The sequence below is a fragment of the Plecotus auritus genome (assembly GCF_963455305.1).
Source record: "Plecotus auritus genome assembly, chromosome: 7".
Classification (NCBI taxonomy): domain Eukaryota; kingdom Metazoa; phylum Chordata; class Mammalia; order Chiroptera; family Vespertilionidae; genus Plecotus; species Plecotus auritus.
The window spans coordinates 139,310,327-139,324,275 of NC_137774.1; the positions used below are offsets into that span (position 1 = coordinate 139,310,327).

At 45.9% G+C, this 13,949-nt stretch overlaps 2 protein-coding genes across 7 annotated transcripts in view; one reads left to right on the forward strand and one right to left on the reverse strand.

The window, feature by feature from the left end:
• The window catches only part of MCCC2 (methylcrotonyl-CoA carboxylase subunit 2), a 216,416-nt gene that overhangs the window by 176,442 nt on the left and 26,025 nt on the right, over positions 1-13,949 (reverse strand). For 4 of the 6 annotated variants that reach the window (XR_013961185.1, XM_080679781.1, XM_080679780.1 and 1 more), the window contains 3 exons: positions 6,805-6,904; positions 6,231-6,326; positions 597-669 (listed from right to left, as the gene is read on the reverse strand). Coding sequence is in view for 5 of the 6 variants with exons in the window: in XM_080679781.1 (XP_080535907.1) it covers positions 597-669; positions 6,231-6,326; positions 6,805-6,904 (269 nt within the window). In the remaining variant the exon portion in view is untranslated. The remainder of the gene's footprint in view (positions 1-596; positions 670-6,230; positions 6,327-6,804; positions 6,905-13,949) is intronic. The other 2 variants (XM_080679783.1, XM_080679784.1) reach the window with 1 other exon arrangement.
• LOC308254601 (proton-coupled zinc antiporter SLC30A2-like) lies at positions 7,051-11,880 on the forward strand (the record flags this gene model as incomplete). The annotated part of the gene is made up of 3 exons (XM_080680849.1): positions 7,051-7,113; positions 9,688-9,736; positions 10,652-11,880. The coding sequence occupies 3 exons, from the start codon at positions 7,051-7,053 to the stop codon at positions 11,878-11,880; spliced, it is 1,341 nt and encodes a 446-aa protein (XP_080536975.1).

The following is a 13,949-nucleotide window of genomic DNA, read 5'->3' on the forward strand; positions in this document are numbered from 1 at the left end:
CATCGATGTTTCTGACTTTCTATCCCTCTCTCTTCCTCTCTGTAAAAAATCAATAAAATATATTTTAAAAAAAAAATTTATCTTAATTGTTAAAAGTATTACAGATGTCCCCTCTCTTTCCCCATTGACCCCTTCCTAGCCCGCACCCGCATCCCACCCCAAGCCTTCATCACACTACTGTCTGTGTCCATGGGTTATGCTTATATGCATATGTTATTTGGTTAATCTCTTCCCAACCACCTACCCATCCCCACCTTCCCTCTGAGATTCAACAGTCTGTTCCATGTTTCTATGTCTCTGGATCTATTTTGTTCATCAGTTTATTTTGTTCTAAACTTTTTATACAGCTAATGCTGCTAAGTCACAGATAAAGGCCTATACCACAGTATATAGACATCATCATTTAAAACTCTGGATCCATGAAGCCATTCAGGTTCAATTGATCTGTATAAAGCAGCTCCCTTTAAAAACTGACTCACACATTTGTACTGCTCTAAATAACAAAGCTCATGCCAAGTGCATCAAAGCCTTGAGACAAGACAGCAGTTATTTTCAAGCAACAAAAAATGTTCATATTCAATTCTTCATCTTTATACCTGTAACTAATGTGTCTCCATATAAGGCTTTGAACTCACTGAATCTGCTTCCATCCACGATTCTAGCAATGACCTAAGAGGAAAAATAACAATGTCCCTAAAAATTATATTACAAAGGAATTGTTACATTAAAGTTATTTATAAGGAAAACAAATTCATAGTGAAGTTGTCACTTTCACAAAATGTCACCCTACACAGAAAATCTTCTCACTAGAATTTCACTTTTCATACGAAGTCATTCTGGGCTCTGATTTTACACTTCACTATAGAAGTATTAGCACTGTGTTGATACCAGAGAAGCAGAGACTCCATGAGCTGGCTGTCAGACTCAAAGCTTCAGTGGCTGTTCAAATGTACTGGCTTAGGGTCAGGGATTTAATCAGAAAGCAAGGTAGAGAGCTTAGTCAGAAGACCCAGCCTCCAACTTGAGGTATCACATATGATTTTCGTGTCCTGGAGTAAAGTCATTTAACCCCTCTGAGTCTCAGTTCTCACTTCTGCAAAGATGGGACAGAGTTGTGAAGATGTGATGACATAGTAGCAAAATAACCTAATAAAATAATGCTGAGATGAAGAATCAGCTCTGACTCCCAGCTCTACCACTGAGAAATTAAGAGTCACAGCCTAGCTAGCTAAAATCCTCTAAGCCTCAGTTTCCTCATCTGTTTTTTAAAAAAATGGTAAGACTTAAAAAGTGCTAACCACAGCACACTTCCTGGCTGTCATTAAAAGGTAGCTATTATTATTTTAAGCCTTTGAAGGGGTTCAGAAGAACAGATGCTACTTTGACATGTGGATTATTTTGAGCTGAAGGTAACTGAGACCCTGCTGGGTCATGAGAAACTTTTACATCTCTCTTAAAGAATTGACATTAGGGGCCTCATCTATACTCAGAATTATCACTGACCTATCTATAAGGCAGGGGAAAATTCTAATTGTTAAACATCTGTTCTTCTTAATGTCCTGCAAATGACTCTCCTCCCTTCTGAGGCCCCAAGGCACCTTCCTTCATCCTTAGCTCAGAATGCCATATATATCTCATTTTAACTTTCTGTCCCCGAACCTCTCATGTATGTGGGGTCTCTCTCATGTATGTGAGGGTTCCATACATACATAATTAAATTTGGCTGTTCTCTTAATCTAATCTGCCTTGTATAGATTTCATTGTTAGACCAGCCAAAAGAACCCTGATGGGTAGAGGAAAGTTTCTTCTTCCCCTACACCTTCAATAAAGGTTTACTGATTCTGAATCTGATAATAAAGGATCACCCCACATACACATACTAGTATAATTAACCTAAAAGGAGTAGAAATCACTAAATAGTTCATCCTCAGAGTTCATCATTATACATCAGGACTATTTCAAGGAGTTCCAAACATAAAGCATATTCCAAATTCTTTCAAAAACTATTTTACATGATACACATCATTTTTCTACTAGTTCAAACTTCCTTTCTCCTATTTACTATATCAATGCAAGCCTCTTTTGTAAGATGCAAAAGCTGAAAAATGAGTGAATGTTTCCCAATATCATTCTTTCCAAAAAGTAAAAGCTTACTTTGAATTATCTTTTAGTTATTTTCCTGAAAGGTCTGATTAATAATGAAAATATATGTTATCTGTTGTAAGTGGTATGTTCCTCCAGAATTGTATCTTTTATTTTTTAACTAGAGGCCCGGTGCACAAAATTCATGCACAGGGTGGGGGGTTCCCTTAGCCCGGCCTGCACCTTCTCCAATCCGGGACCCCTTGGGGGATGTCCGACTGCCGGTTTAGGCCCGATCCCAGGGACATCCCTCTCACAATCCTGGACCGCTGGCTCCTAATCGCTCACCTCCCTGCCTGCCTGGTCGCCCCTAACTGCCCACTGCTTCTAGCTGATCACCCCTCACTGCCTCTGTGTGCTGGCCTGATCGCCCCTAACTACCCACTCCTGCCACCCTGGTCGCCCCTAACTGCCCCCCGCTGCTGGCCAGGTTGCTCCCAACTGCCCCTCCCTGCCGGCCTGGTCACTCCTAACTGCCCCCCCTACTGGCCTGGTCACCCCTTACTGCCCCCCCCTGCTGGTCTGGTCACCCCCAACTGCTCCCCCTCTGCCAGCCTGGTCCCCCCTAACTGCCCCTCCTGCCGAACTGGTCGTTCCCAACTGCACACCCCCCCACCAACCTGGTCACCCCTAACTGCTCCCCCAGCCAGCCTGGTTGCCTCCTACTGCCCCTCTGACAGCCTGGTTGCCCTTCACAGCCCCCCCACAGGCCTGGTCACCCCACGCAGCCTGCTGTTTAGTCGTTTGGTTGTCCCTCACTAACCCCCCTGCAGGCCTGGTCACCCCACGCAGCCTGCTGTTTAGTCGTTTGGTTGTCCCTCACTAACCCCCCTGCAGGCCTGGTCACCCCACGCAGCCTGCTGTTCAGTCATTTGGTTGTCCCTCACTAACCTCCCTGCCAGCCTAGTGATAGGAAGACATCTTGTGAGGGCATGAGGGTTAATTTGCATATTACCTCTTTATTATATAGGATTGATTTCAGAGAGGAAGGAGAGGGAGATAGAAACATCAATGATGAGAGAAAACCATTGATCGGCTGCCTCATGCACGCCCCCCACTGGGGATCAAGCTGCAACCCGGGCATGTGCCCTTGACCAGAATCGAACCCAGGACCCTTCAGTCCACAGGCTGACACTCTATCCACCAAGCTAAACCAGCTAGGGCCAAAATTGTACCTTTTAAAAATAATCAACACATAATAACTACTATTCTTCCACATGAAGATAAAGTGACTCAAAGGGCACAACAGCCTAGGGCCACTTAGTGTGAAACTACCTTCTATTTGCTTTACAATGACCACCCAGCCACATCCTATCTAATAAAAGGGCAATATGTAAATTAACCATCACTCCATCACAAAGATGGCGGCGCCCAGTCCCTTCAACCCCACCGGAGTCCCCCAGTCCTGGGGGGGCAGCCGCTGAGAGCGGGCAGCATGAGCAGCCTGGCGGAATGCTTGCTTCGTCACCGCGGTGACAAGGCAAGCGTCCCGCCCCAGCCGTGGAGGGCCTCTGGGAGACAGGGGGGCCGGTCCGCAGCCTTCGTGGCCGAGCGCAGGCCCAGAGAGGAGACGGCGGGCCCGCCTCCCATGGAAGCAGCACTGCTCCCTCCCGTGGAATTGGCACGGCTCCCTCCCGCAGAATCGGCGCAGCTCGCTTCCGCCTCCCACAGAAGCCGCATGGCTCCATGGAAGCAGTGCGGCTCCTGGCGGCACACTGCAGTTCCCACCAGCTCCCATGGAAGCGGCAGGCAGCCTACTGCACAATATCGCATGATGGGCTACTAGTAAAATACAGTGCCTCATCTTCACAAAGACTCAAACTTTAGAAAGCAAACATATCAGATAGTACTACTACTCTTCTATCTAGGAGCAGAAATCAATGCTGAGTACCCATCCCAGTACCACTGACTAAGGAAACAAGGAGCAGAACCTGGGTTTTCTGATTCCTATCCCAGTGCTGTCCCACAGCTCCATTCACTAGGAAGACTGCTTTGCTAGAACAGAAAAGATAATAAATTATCCTCACAATGATGAACATGAGTTAGCAACAGGTGGAAGTCCAGGGCACTTTTTAAGAAAGCAAGATTCTATCTTCATAAAATAATCTCCATTAAAATGAAATGGAACTACCATGAAAACATGGATTTGCATCTGTGTGGCTCATTTCTGTGCTCCTGGTACCTGAAACAGCACCTTCATAGAACAAGTAGTCAAAAAATACTTTTTTCATGAATACGTGAAAAAAGGTGGTTTTCCTTAAAAGGATGAATTCTTAACCATCTAGAAAACTTGGCTATCTGGAACAACACATTTTTGCAAGCACTTCAGACTGTAAGTACCATTTTTTTCTGTGCCTATAATCGACTGAAAAGTCAAACTAAAATCCCAATTCTAAAAGTTACAGTTAATTAAGTCACCTTGCTAAAGAGGAACTCCAAAAAAATACAGGATTTAACAATAGGGCATTTCCTAAATAAATAATTACATACATTCATAAGTGGGATATTACATTCATTAATTCATTCAAATAAATATTTACTGTGTGCTTTTCATGTTGTACATTATATAAGGAGTTATGATCTAGCCATCGAAAATGTTTCATAAAGAACCTTTAAATAATTGTGAAATGCTTTTAATTTAAACTGGAAAAAATAGAAATATATATACACACACACACACACACACACACACACTATCACAACTCCATAAAAATGTCTACATACACATTAAGTCAAAACACCAAAATATTAGCTGCTTTCTCTGGATGATTATAAGCAATTTTATGTTTTTCTATATTTTCTATTCTTTCCACAATTAATACATTAATAGTTTTATATTCAAGGGGGAAAGTAACAAAATATTAAGATAGAGAATCTGGTATTAAAATAATTTTCTAGAGCCTGGCCGGTGTAGCTCAGAGGTTGAGCATCAACCTATGAACCAGGAGCTCGCAGTTCGATTCCCAGTTGGGGCACATGCCCGGGTTATGGGCTCAATCCCCACAACCCAGGGGGCACGCGGGAGACAGTCGATCAATGATTCTTTCTCATCATTGATGTTTCTATCCTTTCCTCTCTGAAATCAATAAAAACATATTTTTAAAAAATAATAATTTTCTAGCTTAAAAAGTATTCTGCCAGATATGGATACTAAACAAAATAACAGACTACATGCTATATGCAAACACTAAAAATTGTTACTCTAGAGTCTAACCATAGAGTCTAGACTATACAAAACTATGTCAAAAATCTGTAATCATAGCAACATCTTCACCTGTAATCAAAGTCTAATCTTTGCTAATGTAATCCTATATAATAAAAAGCCAGTGACCATAACAGCAAAATGACCAAAATGACTGCTCGACCAGTCACTATGAGGTGCATTGACCACCTCTCGGTCCCTCCCCCCTGGCCCACAGGCTCTGATTGCAGGATGGTGAATGGGGAACTGGGGGTGGCAGCAGGGCAGAACTGGGGACTGGCGAGTGGGCGGAAGGGCCAACCTCTTGGTCCCTCCCCACAGCCCGCAGGCTCAGATCACAGCTGGCAAACGGGAACCACTGGGAACCAGGGTGGGTGGTGGTGGGGCGGGACTGGGGACAGGTAAGTGGGCGGAAGATGACCCTGATCACAGGCTAGGCCTAGGGACCCTACCCGCACACAATTTCTTGTGCTGGGCCTCTAGTATTGATATAAAAGGGTATGTTATTTCTTTCAACAACATTTCATCCAATCCCTGAAACAAGAATACTGAAAAGAAATAGCTGAAAATGATGAAGTTGCCCTACATCATTCCTAATGTCCACATTATGGAGTACTGTTTATGAATAAACCAAGCTTCGTCATTGTGCAAGGAAAACTTTCCAATAATTTAGAGGGTTTTCCTCCCTCTCTCTTTTGGTATTTACTGTGTACCAGTGAATCCTACACTATGGAAAGATCTTTCCCTCACATGTCTGTCGCTTCTTACTGAGATCTAAACCAATCCCTATGTATGAACATTATAAACAGACTCCGGCTTTGAAAATGTATACCCATATGAGGAGACAGACAGCAAGGTTTAGGGCTCATAGTTCCACTTTACATACCTCTCGGACATCAAAGTTCCTCTTAAGGTTAGCGCCCACTATTCCATACAAGTCATCTGCAGGAAATAAAGGATCTTCAGAAGGTTCAATGGTAACCTGCAGAAAATAGAAAAATCCTATTAACCATTTTTAAAACATTATTTCAAGACTCGAGGCCCAGTGCACGGATTCTTGCACCAGCGGGGTCCCTCGGCCTGGCCTACACCATCTCGCAATCCGGAATACCTCAGGGGATGTCGGACTGCCGGTTTTGGCCTGATCCCCGCAGGCCAAGCCGAGGGACCTCACTGGTGCACGCATCCATGCACTGGGCCTCTACTATGCATATAAGATCTTTGGTTAATCTCTTCCTGCCCTCCCCTCCCTTCTCCCCTTCCCTCTGATATTCATCAGTCTGTTCCATGTTTCCACATCTGTGGTTTCTGCTCCTGCATTGAGCGTCTGCCCCCTGGTGATCAGTGAGCATCATAGCTACCGACCAGTTGGCCGGTCGCTTAGGCTTTTTTATATATAGATGACATAAGCCAAAATGCTTTTCAGAAAAATAAAAGATATAAGAACTCATCCAACTCACATCCAATTTTTTCTGATAATTGAGACTTCTCACAATCTTCCTGGTTAAGTGAAGGGCATGATTATCATCCAAAGCATAGTAGTCTGTGACTCCGGACTTTCTATAGAGTAAAGCACACAAAATATCAGATTAGAGAAAAAGAAAAAATGAAATATCTTAAGCCCCAAATATCTTCTCTCATTTAAGGATGGCATCATTTTTACTTCCAAACCACTTTAATAAATGATATTTAATTTGATCTTCATAATGTCCCTGGCAAATACTGTAATGTCCCTGGTATCATCCTTGCTTTACAAACAGGAAAAACAGGTATGCATAGAACCTTGCGTAGAACCACCAGTAGCTGCATAGCCTCTATTTCTGTCTTGACCTCCTTCAACTAGACCATGGGGCCTTGCTGATAAGGACTTCTATTTAATGGTCATCCCCCATACCTCAAACAAAATTCTACATGGCAAGTATAACCACAGAGACACACTTAGGTGATGCTGTTGGTAACAACAAAAAGTGTTTGTACCTAACTGAGCTCCTAATGAAGATGCCAGCTATGACCTCTCATTTCTGAAAGACTGCTGAGCTCCCTCCCTCCAAAGTTACACCTAAAAGCAAGTCATAGGGTAATGAATGCAAAGGTTTAAGACACTGTCCCTCAGATCATGGGTAAAAATGGGTATTGCTAAAATGATTCTGTCTTAAGGGCCATGGAAGTTCCTATTCAATTTCAAGTTCAGTGTCAATGAAATATGGGCTTGCTCTGGTTCTGTTCTGATTAGATGACTTCTTATTTCAGAGGTAAAGTACTATGACTTTTTAATAAAGTATAAACAAAATGGTAAAGTCAGGCAAACTATATACCTGAAACAAACAGAATTTTGGTTCATTTTATGAGTAAGGACTAAGCTGCTGCAATCTAAATTTTGATATCTTGTCTAGGGAAAATGCCAAACCCTTGGGAGACATTTCTTAGAACTGTGCTCACACAGTGGTTTTGTGTCACTCTCCACCTCTGGATTGGGTGTCCCTGAATAAAAGCAGAGACTGTACTTGCTCCTCATTACAGCCCTCCAATGCCTTTGCAATGGCAGACCCTTCCCTTTCTCTAATTTAATAAGATAATTTACAACTGATGATATCTTTTAAATGCTTCATAAATAATACCAGCTACAATTGCTAACCTCTGACTGTAGTAATTCAGAAAACAAACAGAAGCAGGAGGAATTGCTTTCAAATCAGTAAATATCTGTACTAATAAAAAGGTAAGATGCTAATTAGACCGGACATCTTCCGGACAAAGCCACAGTGACAGGGGCCGAGGGAGAGGCAGTTAGGGGCAATCAGGCTGGCAGGGGAGGGCAATTAGGGGCAATGAGGCTGGCAGGGAAGGGCAGTTAGGGGCAATCAGGCTGGCAGGGGAGGGCAGTTAGGGGTGATCAGGTCAGCAGGGGAAGGCAGTGAGGGGCGATCAGGCCAGCAGACAGAGGCTGTTAGGGGCGATCAGGCAGGGAGGCAGGTGAGCGGTTAGGAGCCAGCGGTCCTGGATTGCGAGAGGGATATCCAACTGCCAGTTGGGTCTAAACTGGCAGTCAGACATCCCCCAACGGGTTCTGGATTGGAGAGGGTGCAGGCCGGGCTGAGGGACCCCCACCCCCACCCCATGCACGAATTTTGTGCACCGGCCTCTAGTTTAAAATAAAATGCTTTTTTAAAAAAGCTGCCTAGTATTTACCAAAACAGCAGGAAAGAGAAACCTCTGATGAGGCATTATATTACATAAGTCTTTATGTCAAATTAATTCTTCCTGATGACTAGAGAGGTATAAATATCCTATTTAATAAAAGAGTAATATGCAAATTGACCATCACTCCAACACACAAAATGGCTGCCCCCATGTGGACACAAGATGGCTGCCACAAGATGGCCAGCAGGGGAGGGCAGTTGGGAGGGACCAGGCCTGCAAGGGAGGGCAGTTGGGGTGATCAAGCCTGCAGGGGAGGGCAGTTAGGGTGACCAGGCCAGCAGAGGAGGGAAGTTGGGGGCGACCGGGCCTGCAGGGAAGGGCAGTTGCGGGGGACCCAGGCCTGCAGGGGAGGGCAGTTAGGGGCAATCAGGCTGGCAGGGGAGCAGTTAGGCATCAATCAGGCTGGCAGGGGAGTGGTTAGGGGGTGATCAGGCTGGCAGGCAGAAGCAGTTAGGGGCAATCAGGAAGGCAAGCAGGTGAGCAGTTGGGAGCCAGCAGTCCTGGATTGTGAGCGGGCAGTCGGACATCCCTCTAGGGGTCCCAGATTGGAGAAGGTGCAGACTGGGCTGAGGGACATCCCCCCCACCCCATGCACGAATTTCATGCACTGGGCCTCTAGTGTATTTATAAAGATAGAGAGAACCTTTGTAAATACACATTTATCACTCTTTGATTAGACAGAGAGAACCCAAAGCAATTTGTGACTAGTAAATTTTATGACATTGTTCCCCAAAAAAGCCATCACCATCTAATCATTGTCCCATGATTTTAAACAGGTTAAGAATAATAGCCGGTAGTAATAGGGTGCTTAGTACACACCAGATGCTGTGCTATGAGGTAAGAACTATCCTTTCCTTCGTTTTACACATGAGGAAATGAGTCTCTGGAAGGTTAAGTGGTTTGTCTAGTCACAATGGAAATAAGTGAGGCAAATGAAAGATGAATTCTAGAACCTACACCCTAAACTGATATACTGCCTACAGCTTTCATGGGCACTGGATTACATTGTTTAAAGCCAAAAACATTTTGTTAATAATAAATACTATCTTCTTCACCTTCCCCAGATTAAGCTCCTACAAACAGTAACAGCCCACACTGTCCTATACCCACTCACCCTTTTCTACCTGCGTCCTCTTTCTCCACAGGTTGAAATATCCACTCACTGTCTCCCTGTAACAGTCAGTAAATGGCCAGGTAAGGCAGTCACGCTGCATCTCTGCTCATACAGTTGTGCTCACCTAAATGAACAAGTGTTCTGTTGAAATTCGGGCAGACCCTCAACCTCTCCCTCTAAGCTTTTCTATGTCTTCCTCAACTCCAGTCATTCCTCCTTTGGCCTCTAGTTGTAAAATTGGAAGCATGCAGCATATTTTGTAATTGTTTTTTAATTCATTCATTTCTTTCTCTTAGCTGCCTAATTAAATTATAAATCCTGAGGTTAGGGACTAGGGCTAAAATATCTCTGTATTATTCATTAACACTTAGTACAATCAATCTATTCAAAGTAAGTGCTCAATGAGAAAGGAATGAAAACCTGGGGCAAAGATAGGCCCCTAAATCAACCCTTTAGTTGGCATGGCAGTGTTCTTTGATAGGAAAGCAGAATTATTATACCCATCTGCCTCCCTGGGTTTGTTTGTGGTTGGAAGATCAAAGGTAGGTTTACCACCCCTGAATCTGATGATTAGAGGCTTGCTATTCAGGTCTGGGTTCTTTAGGGTATGATCCTGGGCCCTCCTCTACATCTATATTCACCTGGAGGCGAGTTCATCTCATTCTATGGTTTTACATTTCATCTCTATGCTAAGGACTCCCATATAAAGATCAGCACTGGTCTGGGCTCCGGACTCTTACAGCTAACTGCCTCCCCAGCATCTCTACTTGGATGTCTCAAGCATCTCTAACTTATCAGATCCAAAAGGAATGCTTGATCCTCCTGCCCCATCCTCAAATCTGCTCTTCCCCCTGTGGTGGAATAATTTATACTACAGAAATGGGCAGATGCCAGAAGTGAAGAGGCAGCGGCAGCGGTATGGTCCTAGCGCGGCAGAGCAGGCTGAGGGGTGCATGGGGAGGCGACGCGAGCGTCAAGCTGGGCTCTCCCCGCAGGTGAGCACGCCCTGCTCAGCATCGGGCGCAACTTCCAGGTCCCACTCCAGGGAGTCAGCGTGCGGCTTCCTGACCCAGCGCGGGGCAGCATTAACACCATGGACAAGCAGCGTCTGTTGGACGCCAGGTCCGGAGCGTGGTCTTACATGGGATTTCTGTGGCAGAATGGGGCTGGCTGGATTTCCGAGTCACGACCTGAGCTGGACTTGCCATTCATTGAGCTGAACGTGGAGAACAATCACTACTGCCACTCCCAGAAGGGTCCTGGCAGTCACTGTGACCCCAAGAAGGAGCAGGCCCGGCGCCAGCTCTATGTGGCCTCTGCCATCTGCCTGGTGTTCATGATTGGGGAAGTCGTTGGTGGGTACCTAGTACATAGCTTGGCAATCATGACTGATGCAGCCCATCTACTCACTGACGTTGCCAGCATGCTCATCAGCATCTTCTCTCTCTGGATGTCCTCCCTGCCAGCCACCAAGACCATGAACTTCAGCTGGCAGCGAGCTGAGATCCTGGGAGCCCTGCTCTCTGTGCTGTCCATCTGGGTGGTGACTGGGGTGCTGGTGTACCTGGCAATAGAGCGGCTAATCTCTGGGAACTATGAGATTGACGGGAAGACTATGCTGATAACGGCGGGCTGCGCTGTGGCTGTGAACATCATAATGGGATTGACTCTTCACCAGTCTAGCCCCGGACACAGCCACGGCCAAGGCCAAGGGCACGGCCAAGACACCATCCAGCAGCAGGAGAACCCCAGTGTCCGAGCTGCCTTTATCCATGTGATTGGAGACTTGCTGCAGAGTTTGGGCATCCTGGTGGCAGCCTATATTTTATACTTCAAGCCAGAGTACAAGTACGTAGACCCCATCTGCACCTTCATCTTCTCCATCCTGGTCCTGGGGACAACCTTGAGCATCCTGAGAGATGTGATCCTGGTGCTAATGGAAGGTACCCCCAAGGGCATTGACTTCACAGCTGTTTGGGACCTGCTGCTGTCAGTGGAGGGGGTAGAAGCCTTGCACAGCCTGCATATCTGGGCACTGACTGTGACCCAGCCTGTGCTGTCTGTCCACATTGCTATTGCTCAGAACACAGATGCCCAGGCTGTGCTTAAGGCAGCCAGCACCCGCCTACAGGGGAAGTTCAACTTCCACACCATGACCATCCAGATCGAGGACTACTCTGAAGACATGAAGGACTGTCAGGAGTGCCAGGGTCCCTTGGACTGACTGCCTGGCCAGGTGCCAACTGGAGCATGGACAGGACCTGCAGATGGTGGGGCCCCGTGTCCCCCAGGCCCAGCCAGGACTCTGTTTACCTTGGCTGTGTCATAAACCAGATCCCTCTTCTGACTTTAGCTCCATGTTCAGCATGAAGGAGCCTTGCCCACTCCAGGAAGGGGGCTCTTCCCCTGCCTCCTATCTGACTATAGCAGCCCCAGGATGGGGACTCGGCAGGTATAATCCCACTCCTTCTGCTCCTGGGTCAGTTCCTGGTGGAGCTGGGTTTGAGCCTACTCCTCCGCCAATGCTGTCTTACCACCAGCCTCAGGGAAAGGCAGTGAGGGATGCTGGAGGGGAACCTGGCCACAGCACCCCCTGCCTACCTGCCTCATTTCCCATCTTCTTGGCCTTAGAAATCTGTAAAGAAATCTTGGGACTGAGCCCCCTCCCTCTGCCTCTAACACGATCTGATTTAAGGAGGCCATGGGGATTAGGGAGTTGTGAGGCAGACTAGTAAGCCAGGACAAGTGGAATAGGGAAACGGAGACAGATTAAATAAATGGCCAAGCAGGTTACAGCCAGCCATTGAGTAAATCACAAAATCCCATCTCCCCTAGCCAAGGACACTTAAGAATAAGTGGTTTGCACTTCTCCCCAACCAGAGGATAAATAGCTAAAATCTCAGGAAGACAGATAACAAAACCAATGAGTGCCATTTATACCAACCACACACAAGGACAGATGAAGTTAGGGGAATAAATCTCATCTTGGTGCATCAGCATAAAGCTGATTAATAGTCTATTGAGAGCCTCCCCTAAACTCCCAGCCATTAAAACCCTCAAGATGAAGGACTTAGGAGCCTTTTCTCCCTTCCCCTCGTCCCCGCCCCCTCATCCCCCCATGCATTACCTCTGCCTTTCTCCTAAGCTCCAAGGGCCCTTCTGTAAGTTTCTAAATAAATTTTCTCTTAAAATTTGAAAGAAACAAAAGAAAAGGACAGAGGCCACAAAGCAGGGCTTTTCCCTCCCCCAGAGAACCAGCTGTTAAACACTGATTAGCTAAGCTCTTGATAGCAGGTACTACCGCCTAAGCATCCATTTGTTTGGCCAAGAGGGCTGCAGGGACTTTAAACTGACTAGTACAGGCACAAGCCCTACAGAGCAACTGAGAGTCACAAGCAATATTAAGTCCTGATTTGACTTTCCCAGCAGCCCTTGTGATCAGCAGTCTTCCCTGCCTCCCAGCACCTATATGTCTTATGCACCCTTAGATAAGACCCCATTGGGCTTACCAAAATTCCACTCTTCTGAATGGAACAATCTGGCCCTAGCCCAGGAACCCCAAAGCACTCCTACATAGGACCCTATTAAAACATCTGCCCAGCCCTAGCCAGTTTGGCTCAGTGGATAAAGCGTCAGCCTGGGGACTGAAAGGTCCCAAGTTCGAATCTGGTCAAGGGCACATGCCCGAACTGCAGTCTCGATCTCCGGTTGGGCGTGTGCAAGAGGCAGCCGTTCAATGATTCTCTCTCATTATTGATGTTTCTCTCTCTCTCTCTCTCTCTCTCTCTCTCTCTCTCTCCCCCCTTCCTCTCTGAAATCAATATAAAATTTTTTAAAAAAAACCATGTGCCCCAGTTTCTTTCTTTCTCTCTGTCTGAACTGCCTTGACCTCCCTAGGTGGCCCCTGAAGGCATGCTATGTACTTCCTCCAGACCCATGATTAACAAACTTCTTTATTTCATTTTCTCTTGTGGTCTGTTGTTGAACTGCAGTTCACCACCTAGCACCCTGTGCTCCACTTCCCAAATGTTCATTTAACCACTGGGTTTGATACACCTTCTATATGCTCTCCCTATATTTCTCGTTTGCAGGCCTATCACACATATACATTTATATGAATTTTTGGTAATTACTTGTTTATTGCCCACCTCCCTGACCACACTGTAAACTCCCTGAGGACAGAGACAATGTCTATCATCTCAAAGATCTACAACAGTGCCTGTTGCCTAACAGGTGCTCAATGGATATTTGTTAAATAAGAAACCTGTCTCTCCAGTCTTTCTATAATGGAAA